General features: G+C 46.0%; 2 protein-coding genes across 5 annotated transcripts in view; one reads left to right on the top strand and one right to left on the bottom strand.

The window, feature by feature from the left end:
* Window positions 1-15,130, bottom strand: part of nuf2 (UF2 component of NDC80 kinetochore complex) — a 66,557-nt gene extending 51,427 nt beyond the window's left edge. Inside the window, exons 1-2 of one of the 3 annotated variants that reach the window (XM_069937814.1) lie at window positions 4,697-4,808; window positions 4,057-4,444 (exon numbers count right to left, since the gene is read on the bottom strand). The gene's annotated coding sequence lies outside the window, so the exon portion shown is untranslated. Of the gene's footprint in view, window positions 1-4,056; window positions 4,445-4,696; window positions 4,809-14,849 lie in introns of those variants that run through there. The other 2 variants (XM_069937816.1, XM_069937815.1) reach the window with 2 other exon arrangements.
* Window positions 14,344-16,151, top strand: part of uhmk1 (U2AF homology motif (UHM) kinase 1) — a 53,316-nt gene continuing 51,508 nt past the window's right edge. Inside the window, exon 1 of one of the 2 annotated variants that reach the window (XR_011357625.1) lies at window positions 14,344-15,053. Coding sequence is in view for 1 of the 2 variants with exons in the window: in XM_069937813.1 (XP_069793914.1) it covers window positions 14,624-15,053 (430 nt within the window). In the remaining variant the exon portion in view is untranslated. The remainder of the gene's footprint in view (window positions 15,054-16,151) is intronic. The other variant, XM_069937813.1, reaches the window with a different exon arrangement.

The raw sequence follows: 16,151 nt of genomic DNA, 5'->3' as shown, positions 1-16,151 counted from the left end.
GAACCTGATGGTTCGAGTCTTGTGGCACTTGTACCTTTTTCCTGGTGGTAGTAGAGAGGACAGAGTGTGTGAAGGGTGATGTACATCCTTGATGATTGCTGCTGCTCTCGATAGTGGGGAGGGTTTTGCCTGTGATGTCCTGGGCTGGGTCCACTACCTTTTGGAGGGCTTTAGGCTCCATACCAGACCGTGATGCAGCTGATCAGCACACTTTCCACCACAACTCTGTAGAAATGTGCCAGGGATTCTAATGTTATACCAAACCTCCACAAACTCTTGTGGAAGTAGAGGCATAAACGTGCTTTCTTCACGATGCCATTGGTGTGTTGGGTCAATGAAAGATCCTCCAAGATAGTGAATCCCAAGAACTTAAATTTGCTCACCCTCTCCACCTCTGATCCCCCAAATATCAGTGGATCATGCACCACTGGTTTTCCCCTCTTGAAGTTAACAATTAGCTCCTTAGTTTTGGTGACATAGAGTGTAATTATTGTTGGTGCACCATTCAGCCTAGTTTTTAATCTCCTTCCTGTAAGCTGACTCATCACTTTTTTTTAATATAACCCATACCATGGCAAATTTGTAGATTATGTTATTGTCGTACCGAGCCACTCAGTTGTAGGTGTGAAGTGAGTAGAGCGGGAGTAGGTTAAGAACAGAGCCTGTTGTGCTCCAGTTCTGATGGAGAATGCAGAGAAGTTCTTACCAATCCTCACTGATTGTAGTCTGGAAATGACAAAATCCAGGATCCAATTGTACAGTGGGGTGTTGAGTCCCAGGTGTTCACATTTGCTGATCAGTTTTGAGGGGATGATGGTGTTAAATGTGGTCAATAAAGAGCATCCTGATGAATGCTTCTTTCCTGTCCATGGCTTTGTGTTGAGCCAGTGACATAGCATCTTGCATAGACCTGTTGCTACAATAGGTGAATTAGTACGGATCCCTGTCACCTCTCAGACAGGAGCTGATATGCTTCAACACCAACCTTTTAAAACAGTTCATTGTTGTTGTTGTAAGTGCTAATGGTTGATAGTCACTAAGGCAGGTTACTACACTCTTCTTGGCACCAGTACGATTGACGCCTGTTTGAAACAGGTGGGTACCATGCCCTGCCGGAGTGAGATGTTGAAGATATCTGTGAATATATTGGCAAATTGGTGAGCACAGAATTTTAATACTTGGCCAGATACTCTGTCTGAACCAGATGCTTTCCCCAGATTCACTATCCTGAAGGCAGCCCACACATCATCCTCGGATATGACAGGAGAGGATCATCGGGAGGACATGGGAGTGCAAAGGGGTGGTTCTTCAATGTTACTGTGGTCAAATCGGGTGAAGACTTTGAGTTCCTCTGGGAGTGAAGCTTTGGTGTCTAATGCTGCATCAGATTTGGTTTTGTTGCAGGTTATGCCATTTAGACCCTGCCACAGCTGACAAGTATCCTTTGCTGTTTCCATTCTCGTTCGAATCTCTACTTCCCCCAGAAGATGGCTTTTCGTAGGTCATACCTGCTCCTTCTGTATTGATCTGGATCTCTGGACTTCATTGCCTGTGATCTGGCTCTCACCAGGTTCCAGATTTTATTGTTCAGCCAAGGTATCCGGTTGGGGAAAATTCTGAATGATTTGATGTGGACATACTCATCCACAGCTGATATGATACATGTCTGTGACAGGCCAGGTGTAATCGTTCAGATCCTCAGCTGAGTCCTTGAACACCACCCAATCTGTTGACTCGAGGAAGTCCTGTAACTGTTCTTCAGACTCCTGTGTCCACCTTCTTGCTGTCCTAATCTCCGGAGCCTCTCTTTCTCGGCTCTGTCTGTACGAAGGCAGAAGGAGCACAGCCAGGTGATCTGACTTGACAAAATGTGGTTTCAGGGTAAAAACGGTAGGCCTTCCTATCTTGATGCAACAGTGATGTTAGGGTTAGGGTTGGGACCTCTGGTACAGCAGGTTAAATGCTGGGCAGGGGTTTTCTTCTTACAGGCTTGGTTAAAGTCTTGGTTAAAGATTTGTCATGCGCAGGGGTGGGCCGTCTCGTTTACTGACCACATCACGGAGCTCCGCAGGTGCCTGTTTGTAATCAGCATGGAGAGGGATATAAACTCCAGTGAGAATCACTGAAAAGAACTCTTGGAGTAGTTAGAAGGGCTGGCATTTAATTGAGATTTGTTCTAAGGCAGTGAAGCGGGTCGCCATAACTCCAATGTCTGTGCACCACCCAGTATCAACGAAAAAGCAAACATTGCCCCCTTCCCAGAATCTGAGTTCCAATCCAGTCTATGAATGGTGAAATAGTCTGGTCGGATAGCAGAGTCCAACGTGTTAACTGTTATCCAGGTCTAGGTGCAGCAAACAACTAAGATTTGTCTTGCCCGTCTGATAAAACAGTTTTGCCCACAGGTCATCAATTTTATTCTGCAGTGACTGGACATTTGCCAGTAATATAGACAAGTAGGGGAGGTCTCAGATCCCTGCACTTCAGTCTTGTTTAGGTCCCGGCCCTCACTCATCGTTTCCAACCTTGACGTTTGTGGTAGCCTGGCTCTCTAATGCCTCTGCCTTCCAGCCGGCCTGTTCCTGACTCAGCCATTACCCAGAAGTTTGTAGATTGTTAACTCTATTCAGCAGCTCGTCATTGAAGACAAAACTGCATGGTGCCGATTTCAGTGACAGAAGCTCAGAAGGTGAGTATTTAAGAGTAAATTTAACAGTAAAGTGAGTAAGGGGTTCTGCAGCCCACAGAAAGTCGCAATGGGTCACTGGCACCATCTTGTGTCCTGAGTAACAAGGATATCGAGTACGCGCATGGAATCAAAGTACGAGGGCGCCCCCAGCCACTACGTGCTGAGGTTCTACTTGTCCTAGGTGATATGTACCATTTAGCTGGACTTCACTGCATCAAGTTTTCCCAAACAACACCTTTGACCTCAAGGCCAACAGGCAATAGTGTCCTGCAGAAACCGAGAGATGAGGATCGATTGATCCAGTGGGACTTTTCCCTGAGCAGACCATCCAGGTCATCTGGCAATGCCTCATTGCCAGGGCTCACAAAGAAGCACCAGGACTTGGCCTGGCTGTCAGTGAGGGGAGCCCTCCCAGTTGGATCTTTCTTGTGCAACTGGAACATCAGTCTTCATGCACGTCGTCCTCATGACGGCTGCGGTGCAGTCCAGACTGTTGCTTACCTCTTTGCTGAATGCAAATTCGCAAAGAGTGTGGAGAACGATGGGGAGCGGGGGCGCTTTGTCACAGTTCATCCCCAGCAGTAGCGTGACAGAGGACTTTGTGATCTATGAACTGTTCCTGGGGACACACTCGGAGTCTGACATCCAGAACTGCTGGAAGTCTATCAACTCGGTGAAAGACAATCTTTGGTCCGCTGAAACCAGTTAGTCTTTCACCATACTGAGATGTCAGTCCAGAAATTCTGCCGACTGGCACATTCCAGGCTGCAGGAATACGCACAAGTGTATACTGAGGCTCGGTGCAGACAATGCGAGGGCGCTGCGGGCAACTTGCAGAGACTGAGGGGCGGAAAATGAAGGGAAGTCCCTCAACCAACAGAGGGGGAGAAACGACAAGGAGCCACAGTGATGGTAACAGAGTATGGAGAGAAGAATGCAAAATGTACAATGATGAGAATGTATCAACACGACTGAACATTGAATGTGAATTCGTGAACAGTTTTCTCCTATTGTAAACAATTCATTGGGGGAAAATGCATGTGGTTTATAGGGATAAATAATGGACGAGCTCCAATGTAGAAGGGTGGTTTCTTTGGAGGACACTGCGTGACCGACTGCGTTTCTCCAGCACTTTGGTACATTGCACACCTTTGCACGTCAGTGTTATTAACAGCAGACACCACCGCCCTGGTCCTCCACGTCTCGCCCTGAGGCCGGCAAGCAGCCTGGCAACTGATTCCTCCAAGCGCGCACACTCATACACAGTCACTTCATCCAGAAAACAGAGAGGCCGGTTGCAGGTTGTCACGGTCGAGTGAGTGCAAAATGCACTTGAAACACAAGGGCCCTTAACAGCTCGCACTTACCGCTCCCGACCGTCGCCCCCCTTCAGCTTTCAATTTGGCGCTCTCGACGTCAACCGCCCGGCGCCGTGACCTCATCAGGCGCGTCACCCACGCGACGCCGCGTGCATTGGGCTGGCTGGCTGCCGCCGCTTTGCACCCCGCGGGCGGGGGCTCTTAGGCTGCCCAGAAGCAGTTGAGGCTAGTAGGGATGAAATGAGGCATTGCCAAAAAGAAAACCCGAGGTGGCCGCCGCTGGAAATGTCAAGTTCTGGAAAGTTGCAGTTATTTCCTGACGGGCGCTGCTTTTGCGGAACGATTTCGGTTTAATTTTCCGTGTCCCTCATCGCACACTGTTGTTTTTGGTGCCCACTCGCCAAATCACACATTCCAAGGGCAGTAAGCCTGTTCCCTGTAAATATCGATTAATTTAACATTTAAAACATGATCCGTAAATAGTGAGCAACAGTTGCAATTTAAAAGCGTTCCACCAACCAGACAGATAGCCTTAGGCGTGTTAATTATAGTTTAGACTTGCCCTGGATAGAAACTCTCCTGAAGAATTATTTTGAGCAACCTTGGAGAAAATTTTCTGAGATGTTTTAAAAAGCTCAATTATTAATCCCTTCATGTTAAAAGTTTAAAAGAAATGAAGAGAAAATACCTGCACTAAGAGAGCACCAAATGTCACAGTGATTCGCATGATATAATGCAATGTAACTATTCCTTGTGGTGGCTGCTAACACACAGAAAACACCACTACACTCAATGGGGTTTCTAGTCCAACTGTTTATTTGAATTTTACGCGCGCCCCTTTAAGGCCCACGGGAGTTCCGGCCCACGCAGTTGTGACGTCATCACGTGGCCTGGGGCGCGAGCTGTGGCCTCAGCCACGAGGCAGTGAGCAAGCCGTGACAGTGCCATCTTTTTCAGCTCCCCCGCCAGCGCGGCGGTACAAAAGGAGCCGGTTCGCTCGCAAAGATATGCGCCGCCACACAACTCCCCCTCCCCCCCAACAACTGGCTTACGCGTCCCACCGTCTTGGCTGTTGGCCCCTCCGTTTGGGTTGTGCCGTCTGCTCAAGTCCACGTGTGTTGGCTTAAGTCAGTCAACACTGAAAAGTTTCTCCCTGCCCCCATTGTCCAGAGTAAAGGCTGGGGGGGGGGGGGTCTTTGTGCGGGCCTCGCCGGGCGAACACGGATTCCGCTGAGTCCAGCTCTTTGGGGACGTTCGCCGGGTGCTTGCCGTGGTTGGTTAGTGGGGGTGTTAACGAGGCAAGATTGCTGCAGAGGTCCATGAGGAGCATCAGGGTCACCTCCCGGTTCGGAGTCTGCTCTGAGAAACTCCCCTGGCAGCGACAGTGGTGCACCATCGACAAGCTCTGCGGACGAGACTTGGAGGTCTTCCTTCGGAGTAATTCGAATGCCAAGCAGGATTGGGCTTTGTGCTCTCATGCGGGTCTCAAGGGTGGTTGGGGGCAGTACGCTCAACTCTACTCCATTGTCTACCAGGAAACACCGACCCTTGGTCTTGTCCACCACGTGTAGGAGGCTGTTCGTGTGGCCAGCCATCGCAGCCATCAGTGGCACCTGGCCCAGTCGTTTCCCTGGTATGGGCAGGGTTGGCAACATTTGCGAACTTGTGTTCCCCAGCGTTGGAGATAGAACCAGGTCAACTGGTGCTCTTTAGTCTTTTGTCTGGGGGCAGGGTGGGTGACCTGGTTCATAGTGGCCTCGTTCTCTCTCTTTGTTCGCCACAGCACGTCAGCATGGGCTGTGACCTTCCTAGGATCTGAGAAGTCCTCGTCCACTAGCAGGAACTGGATGTCCTCCAGCATTTGTTCGAAGAAGGCTTCCTTAAACATCAGGCAGGGTTTGTGACCTTCTGCCAGAATGAGCATTTCATGAATCAACGCAGACGGGGCTCTGTCCCCCAGGCCATTGAGCTGCATCAGCCTGGCCGTTTACTGCTGATGGGAGAGCCTGAAGGTGCTGAGGAGGGTTTTGAGGGTGATGGACTTGCCCTCCTTGGGAGGATTGTGGGTCAGGTCATCCACTCTGGCCGCCGTTTCTTCATCGAGGACACTCAACATGTGGTAGAACATGGTGGAGTCTGAGGTGATCTGCTGGAGTCAAAACTGTGCCTCTAACTGCCTGAACCACATGTAGGGTCGGTGGGTCCAGAAGGGAGGGAGCTTCACTGAGATGGTACTGATTGCTGATGAGTCCATGTTTGGAGACCAGATATCTTCTGGGCTCATCGGAGTCACCAATGTAGAGGATACTACACACAGAAAACACTACTAGACTCGGTGGGGTTTCCAATAGAACTGTTTATTATAATTTTGTGCGCCCTTTTAAGGCCAATGGGAGTTCTGCCACGCACAGCGGTGACATCATCACGTGGCCTGTGGCGCAAGCAATGGCCTAAGCGAGGCAGTACCACCAACTTCTGCAGCTGCCCCACCAGCAATGGTGATACAAATGGGGTCGGTTCACTCACAGAGATATGTGCTGCCAAAGCCTATTTTAATTGATGAAATGTTGGCTTCATAACAAAATTTAGATGTAGCAGGTAGCCAAGAACCAATATCTGACCCTCACATCCACAGTGTTTTGAGATGGTGGTGTTGAAGAACATCAGCTCCTGTCTGAGCAGTGACTTGGATCCGTTCCATTTTGCCCACCTCAGCAATGGATTGCAGCAGATGGCATCTCACTGGCTCTACACAAAACCCTGAACACCTGGACAGCAATGATGCATCAGGGTGTTCTTTATTGACTGCAACTTAGATAAGGCCAATAAGAGAGAATGCAAGTACTGGAAAGACACTAAATGTTGATGGAACTCAGCAGGTCATGCAGGATCAATGGAAGTGAAAAGATAGTCAATGTTTGAGGCCAAAACCCTTGTTAGGAAAGCTTAGATCACTATGTATGTCAAAAGATCTGGATAAAGATTAGGTCAAGAAGGATGTAAGAAAGAAAATGACCACAGATAATTTTAAGTGAATAAAACTAAAGTAAACTGGAACTTTTACAACTAAGTAAATAGAATGTTTGTAAGTTCATGAGGCACTGAAACCTGATGGTTACTGCAGAGTGGTTCGCTGAGCTGACCTTTGAGGTCATCTGGCAGAATTCCTTAACACCAAGGCTCATGAACAAGCACTAAGATGGCCTGGTTGGCAGTGAGATGAGCCCTCTCCAGAAAAGAAGGAAAAAAGTGAAGAAAAAGCAAAGCCCCAGACACACAAATCACAACAACTAAAAAATAAAGGTGTGGAGAAAATGGCGCCTAAGAAGGAAAAGCCAAAAACAATGGGAAGAAAAGAAGAAAGACGACGGAAGAGAAAGGTGAAGGCCTTACCTGCACGAAAAAGTAGGGACCCGTGTGGAAAGAGGAGCCCACTCCCCGAGGTTAGTGGAGCCCCGCAGGGTTGCGACCCACTAACCACCGCAGGACTACAAAAATGGCTCACGGAGCCAAACGGGTGCGCAACAATGGAAGTGAACGACTTAAAAAGAAAATTGGAAGAAAGTGACAAAAAAGTTAAAGAAACACAGGAGTTGTTAGCTCAGAAGAGGGATATAATGGAAAATTATAGTAGGCAAAACAATATAAAGATAGTGGGCCTTAAGGAAGATGAAGAAAGCAAAGATATGAATTGTAGAACCGTCAGTGGTCAGCAGAGTGTGGTCCCTCCAGGCCCTCCTGAAATCGTCAACCATCTCTTTTATATTTTTAACATTCAGATAGAGGTTGTTGGCTCTGCACCAGTCGGTTAGTAACTGCTCCTCATCTCTCTGTACATTGATTCGTCATTTTTACTGATCAGGCCCACCACTGTTGTGTCATCAGTGAACTTGATGATGTGGTTTGAGCTTTGTTTAGCTGCACAGTTGTGGGTCAGCATTGTGAACAGCAGTGGACTAAGCATGCAGCCCTGGGGAGGCCTCCGTGCTCATTGTGATGGTCTTGGAGATGCTGTAACCCATCCTGACTGTCTGAAGAATTCAATTGCAGAGGGAGGTGTTTAGACCCAGTAGGCTCAACTTCCTTATCAGGTACTAGGGCATGATTGTGTTGAATGCTGAACTGAAGTCGAAAAACAGCATTTGAACATGAATGAGGGCTAGATGAAAGGCAGTGGTGATGGCGTCATCCGTAGAATGTTTGGGTCTGAAAGCAAACTGCAGGGGGTCCAGTGACGGGGGCAGCAGGAACTTGATGTGCCCCATGAAAACCCTCTCAAAGCACTTCATGACAATGGATGGACACAAGTCATTGAGGCAAAACACAGACAACTTATTTGGCGAAATGGTGGCTGTTTTGTGTGTGGTGTAACCATGACAAGTTTTTATTATCATATCATGACCCCTGAGGTCAACACTGGTATGCTGCATCTCATTGCAGAGCAAGCCACTGATGCTAAAAAGCCTAATCTGAAACATCCCCTTCGTAATTTTTTTTAAAACCAAAAGCGATTTGCTTTTGGTTTTGACAGGTAAAATAGATGGGGGAGAGCCAGTGGATGTGGTGTCCCTGGATTTCCAAAAGGCCTTCGAAAAGGTCCCACATAAACGACTGGCATGCAAAATCAAGGCTCATGGGATTGGAGGCAAGGTATTGATGTGGATTGAGAACTGGCTGGCAGATAGAAGACAGAGAGTTGGGATAAACGGCTCATTTTCCGAGTGGCAAGCGGTGACCAGTGGGGTGCCACAGGGATCTGTACTGGGACCCCAGCTGTTCACAATTTACATTAATAATCTAGATGAGGGGATTGGATGTAATATCTCCAAATTTGCAGATGACACTAAGCTAGGAGGGGTTGTGTGCACTGAAGAGGGGGTCAGGAAGCTCCAGTGTGATTTGGATAAATTGGGGGACTGGGCAGATACATGGCAAATACACTACAATGTGAATAAATGTGAGGTTATCCACTTTGATAATACAAACCAGAAGGCAGATTACTATTTGAATGGCAATAGATTGGGAGATGGGGAAGTGCAGAGAGACCTAGGGGTACTTACTTTACACCAGTCTCTGAAGGCGAGCATGCAGGTACAGCAGGCGGTTAAAAAGGCAAACCCTCATATCAAGAGGGTTTGAGTATAGGAATAAGGATACCTTACTGCAGCTGTACAGAGACCACACCTGGAGTATTGTGTGCAGTTTTGGTCACCTTATCTGAGGAAGGATGTTCTTGCAATGGAGGGAGTGCAAAGGGGATTCACCAGGCTGATACCTGGAATGGCAGCAATGACTTATGAGGAAAGATTGCGCAAATTGGGATTGTACTCGCTGGAGTTTAGAAGATTGAGAGGGGATCTCATAGAGACATATAAAATTCTGGCAGGACTGGACAGATGTTTCGAATGGTGGGGGAGTCCAGAACCCAGCGCCATGGTTTGAGAATAATAGGCAAACCATTTAGAACTGAGATGAGGAGGAATTTCTTTACCCAGAGGGTGATAAATCTGTGGAATTCATTGCCACAGAGAGCAGTAGAGGCATGTTTATTGAATATATTTAAGAGGGAATTAGATATATTTCTTCAGCATAAGGGAATTAGGGGTTATGGAGAGAAGGCAGGGATGGGGTACTGAACTTTTAAGATCAGCCATGATCTCGTTGAATGGCGGAGCAGGCTCAAAGGGCCGAATGACCTACTCCTCCTCCTATCTTCTATGTTTCTATGTTTAATTGGCTTGCATCTTTTCCAGTTATGCATTGAGTTATGAACATAAACATGTATTATTATTTTTTTTAAACAGTCTTTAAATCTCCAGAGTCCATAAAAAAGTAATAATTTCACTGTTGAGTTGTTGTTATTGTTCTTTTATGAGTTCCACATCTTCCAGTGTTTTTCTGTTGAAAAATGTCAATTCTCAGTATTTGACAAAGTCCTCATATCACGCTGGTGGTTTGATGGTTCTCGTGCATGTTGTAACTGGTCATGGTGGTGTTGATGCTCGCTGGTCCCTGGCTGCATCCTGTGGTTGTTGATGCTATTGAACCTGTTGCTGCTTGTGCTGACATGGTTACTGATCACATGTTGAGTGGTGACAACATGTTGAGTTGTGACAACTCTGGGTAGCGGCAGTTGTAGGCACTGTTCCTGGAGTTTCTGATGTTGCATCTAATGTTGTTGGAATTGCCTGTGTATGCACATCTCCATCAATGTGGCTATCTATTCTGTCTAGTTCCTTTGGGGCTGCTTCATATGTTGATCTAATATGCTTTCAATTTCGGCGATACAGTTGCCTGTTGACTTTTACCAAATACGATTGAGGTGACAAGTTTTTTCCAATCATTCCCCAAGCTGCCACATACTATAAGCTTTGAAGACCTGCACTCTTGACAGTTTCTCCCACTTTCAGTTCTCATAGATGCTTTGTTGACCTGTCAATACTGTAATTTTGTCTTTGAGTACTTGTAGTGTTTCATCTCTTTCAGTCATTTCTTTCAATTGCTGGTCTCTGGTCAGTCAGTTTGAGCATCGAAGCTTGGTTTATTTCCTCGATTTCTCTCATTGTTTTGCTGCGCTGACTCATGGCGAAGATCTTATGATCTGTGCCTCCTTCTGCTTTATTCAGTGGTAGAGCTGACCTCGATAACGTGACCTTTCCTTGTTTGTATTTCACATCCAGGTTGTAATTTTAGCAATATTCTTTGCGGGCATTTGGGTGCTGCTAGCAGAGGTTTCATGAAGATGGTTTGCAGCAGTTTGTGGTATGTTTCCACAGTGATTCTCTCTTTGCCAAACAAGTACTGGTTGAAGTGTTCACAAACAAAAACGGTTGCCAGACATTCCTTTTCTATAAAGGCATAGTTTCTCTGTGTTTGTTAATGCCCTTGATGAAAATGCAACTCGTTGAGAGTGTTGCACAAGTTACTCCAAGGCCTGTTTCACTGGCATCACACTGTAGCGCATCTTCATCATGTACTTCAGCACTGGTACAGTGGTGACCAGATGCTTGACATGGTTGTAGGCTCACTCTTGTTCTATGCCTCAAAACCATTTCATGTTCTTCTCTGTCAGCTTTCTCAATGGTTCACACTCTGACGACAGGTTGGGCAAGAACTTCGCAAATATTTCACAAAGCCTATGAAGCGCTGAATGGCCTTGACATTTGAGGGTCGTTCAATCTCTAGTACAGCTCGGACCTTCTTAGGATCTGGACAAAGTCCTTCAGCAATAAGTACATGACCTATGTACTCCACTCCAGTCTTCCTGAGCTGCATTTTGTTCTTGTTCACCTTCAGATTCACCTGACATTCTCTCTCTACTAGACTGATGAGGTTCTTGTCATGATCGGCAATGACTTCATCTCATGTATATACACATCCATACACCAAGAGATCATCAACTTTAGCCTCAACACTTGGCAAGTCTTGGATAACTTCCTGCTGTCTCCCTTGATACTCCTCAGAAGCAGTGGAGATGCCAAATGGATCCAAATGGTGTCCAAAAAGTCATCAAATAGCTACTGCTCTTGTCTAACTTTATCTGCCAGTTTCCATCCTTAGCATCAAGGATCGTGAATACCTTCACTTTGGTGAGCTGGGGTAGAATTTCTTCTATAGTTGCCATTGGGTAGTGAGACCTTCTGAGTGCCTGATTAAAGTCTTTATGTTCTAGGCACTCTCTTATCTTCTAGCTCTTTGATTTTCTCTTTCAGGCTGGTCTTGAGAGCTGCTGACACTCTTCGAGGTAGGTGCCTACTAGACTTGACACTCTCATCAACCTCCCAATGGTATTCACCAGGGAGACACCTAAATCCAGTGAATACATCCTTGTAATCTCATAGAAATTCCTCTCTAGTGAGCAGACTTTTCTGCACCTCTATTACATTGACCTCTTGTAGTACATTGCATGTGACTAGATCAAGACGCTCACTTGCTTGTACAGATGTACACAGATAGCAAAGTAGGGTGATTGGAATCCAACACCTGGAATCTCACCTTGCAATGTGTGCCATTGCAATATACATACAAATCCTGTTGCCCTCTAGGTTGTATCAGTTCTCCACCAAATGGCCTCAGCTTGACCTTGGATGTTTGCAAGTTTGGATCTCCATTTTGCATCACCTCACTCATGCCTTCAAAATTTTTGACACTGCAAGTGGTTTCAGTGTCTATCTGACACTTTATTGGTCGATAGTGAGATTTCCCTGCTATCACATCTGCTTGGACAATCCATTTCTGATCTTGTGTGTTTACATGGCTCACAAGCTCCATGGTATATAATGATCCATCACTGTCATCGTCGGTTTTGCTCTCTGGCACCACAAACTTCACCGCTTGTACTTAGACAGACGCTTTCTGGCAAAATGATTGTTCCTTTTTTTACATTTTTCATACTGTTTACCTCATGCTGGGCAAGCTTCTCTCTCTCTTTTGTTAAAGTCTGGGCTTCTGTTAGGGTAAAAAAAAATACACAGCAGAACCAAAAAGATGCAACACACAGTTTTATTCCAACAATAAGCAATATTCTGTTTTGGGTAGACAGAGTCACCTCACTGATATCAAAGAACCTCATTCAAAGGATCATGGCAAAAGGGTACAATTTAGAAGTGAAGTCATTCTTTTGCATAATTATTAAACACAGATTTTCACTGACTTTATTAGCATTATACATTTGTTCATTTCAAAAGGTAGGAAAAAAGAGGTTGCATCAGTCGGAGGCAACAAACACGTGAAAATTCATGTTGTGCCGTGTTGATGACTGTATGGAAATGTTCACCTTCACCTTAAATTTACATTGATATCTGTTGAGTTTATGGGCCACACAATGGTGATTAAAACTACCCACACTGTACTGGCTTATCTGTCGACGCCGGTTTCTGGCAGCCTCCTTTGACAGTAGAGGCTGCGTCTATCACGTAATAGTAATGGGGCGCTGCATTTCGGGCAGGAAGCATTAATTAATGGACTTCATTCATTGACAGCTCGTTATGCGGATACAAGTCCGTTTAAGCTGTTGCCGGGTTGCAATTAGCAGCACAGTGAAGGGCATCCTCTTCATTTCCATGAATTCTAATTTGCTGCCTTAATTCTTTCTGGGAAGAGAGGGACAAGGTGTTAATGGCTTGGTCTGGAAGGGTCTCTGAGTATGTGGAATGTAGCTTCTGTCTGCTTTTTGTGACTTTGAATTACATACTGGAATTGTCATTTTTCTAAGCCTGTGATATTTTCCTATATTTATACTGACTGGATCCCTAAAACCTCAAATTTCCATACTTTTTGATGATGTCCAAAACAGTATTTACATTCTGACCTCTGTGTTTTGTCTCCTTTCTGTGATGAGTCGGCTTTGCCTTCCACTATACTTCGTGGTCTTCTTCTGTTTTCCATAATTATTCACTGCATGAACTATCTGTCTTGCTCACTGAGCAAGACTGCTTAAATTGTTATTTCATGACTTCTGCACATGGCGATTGCTTTCTGCCTCATAAGCTTATCCTCGCTCAACAAGCTGGATCTTTTGTGCCTAGCACAATCCTGTCTCATTAAATCTTTTTTCAGGATTCCAAACTCACACGACTCAGCCATTTTTCTCAACACTGTCACATATGATTTCATTTTCATGCTGATCACGAGCGTTGAATGTGTACCGTTCAAATATGACATTCATAGCAGGTTCAAAACGTTCCTTCAATTTCTTGCGTATTTCTGCACTTTTCCTTTGTACTTCACTTGTAATGTCTAGTGTAGTGTAAACTCTGTACACTCTTTCCCCATGAGATAACAAAGTAGCTATTCTAATGTTATATGACTTCTTGTCCAGATTAGCTCTGTCCTCACACTGGGATTGGAAAAAAATTCCAGTTTTCTTCTCAAATCCCCTTTCATTTCCATGGATGTTAGTACTGGAATATGTGCTCAATCAGTACTCTTTTCTCTACCGAAATCTGCAACTATTATCAAAAACTATAGTACGAGTGCACTTTTCTGACAAAAGAAATCGACCAGGTTCCCGTGCTTGCAAGTGTGAGCACACAAGGATAGAAAAAAAAAGGCTTCAGTGGCTATTTATTCATTACACTAACCCCACTCGTCCGCAGGAGCGCAGCCAAGCCTGAGGTCACTTTTGTCATCAAAATGCACTATTTCAAATTTACAAAACTCCATCCTTCCACTGAGCAATTGTTCCTCATGTCATTATCTCCAGCACTGGCCCGATAACACTTTCAAAGTATGGAAACAATCCACTCTTGCTCAGCTTTCACTTTGACGCCACGTTTCGTGCCACGTAACCATGTAAGCCTTTATTGTCACATCGTGACCCCTGAGGTCAACACTGGTAGGCTGTATGGCAATTCATGTATGGCAAGCCACTGGTGCGAAAAGAAGCCTAATCGCAAACACTGGTAACTGGTAAGGAAATAAATGTAGAAGGAATCTATTTAAAGACAGGTTCTCCGGGGTGAATTTCAAAGGGCCTGCAACGTCTTCACGTCAGCCTGGATGGTCTAATTTCATTGGCACTGGATGACCCAATCAAACGTCTGAAATCAAGGCACGTCACGTGTTTGTTTGCAAACCATTCGAACGAGAGGGACCACGACGTGAGGTCGTACGCATGCGCGTGGCTGAGAAACGTCGGACGGGAGGCCTCGGCCCCGAATCCCATTTTAAATCTACGGCCTTGTTTACGGGCAAGCTGCGGCGCCGAGGCCAATTACGATTTCATCCGAGCCGCCCTCGCGTCATGGCGATGTACGGAGGGTCGAGACCACGGCCCCGATACCGTGGCGGCTCGGCGCGCGGCTGGTATTCTGAGCCGGAGCGGGGGTTCAATAACCTACCGCCTTCGGGAGTCTTCCAGGCCAACGGGCGCCTGTGGCGAGCACAACGCTGTCTCGGCAAAGGCTCTTCGGCCGCTGTCCATGAGGTGACGTCGGGAGCGGCCCGGGCCGCGGTCAAGCAGTTCGTTCACGATACCAAGTCGGATTACGGCTTTCTAACCGAGAGCGGGGTCCTGGAGGACTTGCAGGGCCATAGGAACATCGGTAAGTACCTGAGGGGTTGGTGGGAACGGAGTCCGGGCCATTTTAAGGGCCCCCGTCGTACGCGCAGCGACCTCCCTCTGCCAAACGCGCGCGGCCGGGGCTAGCAGTGGTGATTTCCACCCCCCCCCCCCCCCCCCAAGATCGCGCTCTCGCCACAACCATACACTAATGCAGTTGTTAGGTGATACCTCATGTCAACCCCTCTGTCTCCTATCTTTGCAGTTCTTCACAGCCCCATCCCAAGTCCTTACTACTCACCTGTTCTGTAATATCATGTAAACAGTAGTGTTAAATGGTATCTGCCCATCTGCATGAATTTGGCATCAATCCACTTAACTTAGTCCTTTTCTCGTTACCATACAACTAAATCAAAACTGATGTACATATTAAGGAGTTAAAGAACATAGAACAGACGTATACCCACCAAAAAAAACTAAACCCTGATTTATGAATTATTCTCCCCAATTGTTAACTTGTGTGTTTCTTTCCAGATGCCAATTTGATTAATTTTCATAATCTCCTGTTCATCTTTGGCATTTAGTAATGGCTGGCAGATCTTCAAGCCTTCCCACCCCTCCATCTCTATAATTGTATTTTTTCAAATCTAGATATGTTGCACATTCTCAGGTCTTTCTGGCCCATAAGCCTGTGCCCCAAAATACACCCATTAACCTACATCCCCATATGTTTTTGAAGGGTGGGAGGAATCAAGAGCACCCAGAGGAAACCCAAGCAGACATGGCCAGAATGTTCAATCTGCTTACAGAGTGCCGGATTTGAACCTGGGTCGCTGGAAGTATAATAGCGCACAGGGATTAAATTGAAAAAGGTGCTTTGACAGATATTTGACCATTAAAATTGAAAAATGTGAGAAAGTATCAGCCTGTGTATTACAGATGAATTTGAAATAATGTCCTATCTGCTTTTTGGGGTTAATGTAAAATATATTGTTGTGCAACCCAGAAAAACCAGTGGAATCCTTAGAATATTTGTTCCCTAACCAATTAATTTACAAAATAAGTTGTCCATGACTGTTTGTTGAAGATTGCTGTGTGTATATCTTATTGTAAAATGGGTCTACTTGAGAAGTGGTTGCTC

This window comes from Narcine bancroftii, chromosome 5, assembly GCF_036971445.1.
Source record: "Narcine bancroftii isolate sNarBan1 chromosome 5, sNarBan1.hap1, whole genome shotgun sequence".
Lineage (NCBI taxonomy): Eukaryota > Metazoa > Chordata > Chondrichthyes > Torpediniformes > Narcinidae > Narcine > Narcine bancroftii.
The sequence above is the reverse complement of the archived record's forward strand: the minus strand, read 5'-3'. Positions and strand labels throughout refer to the sequence as shown.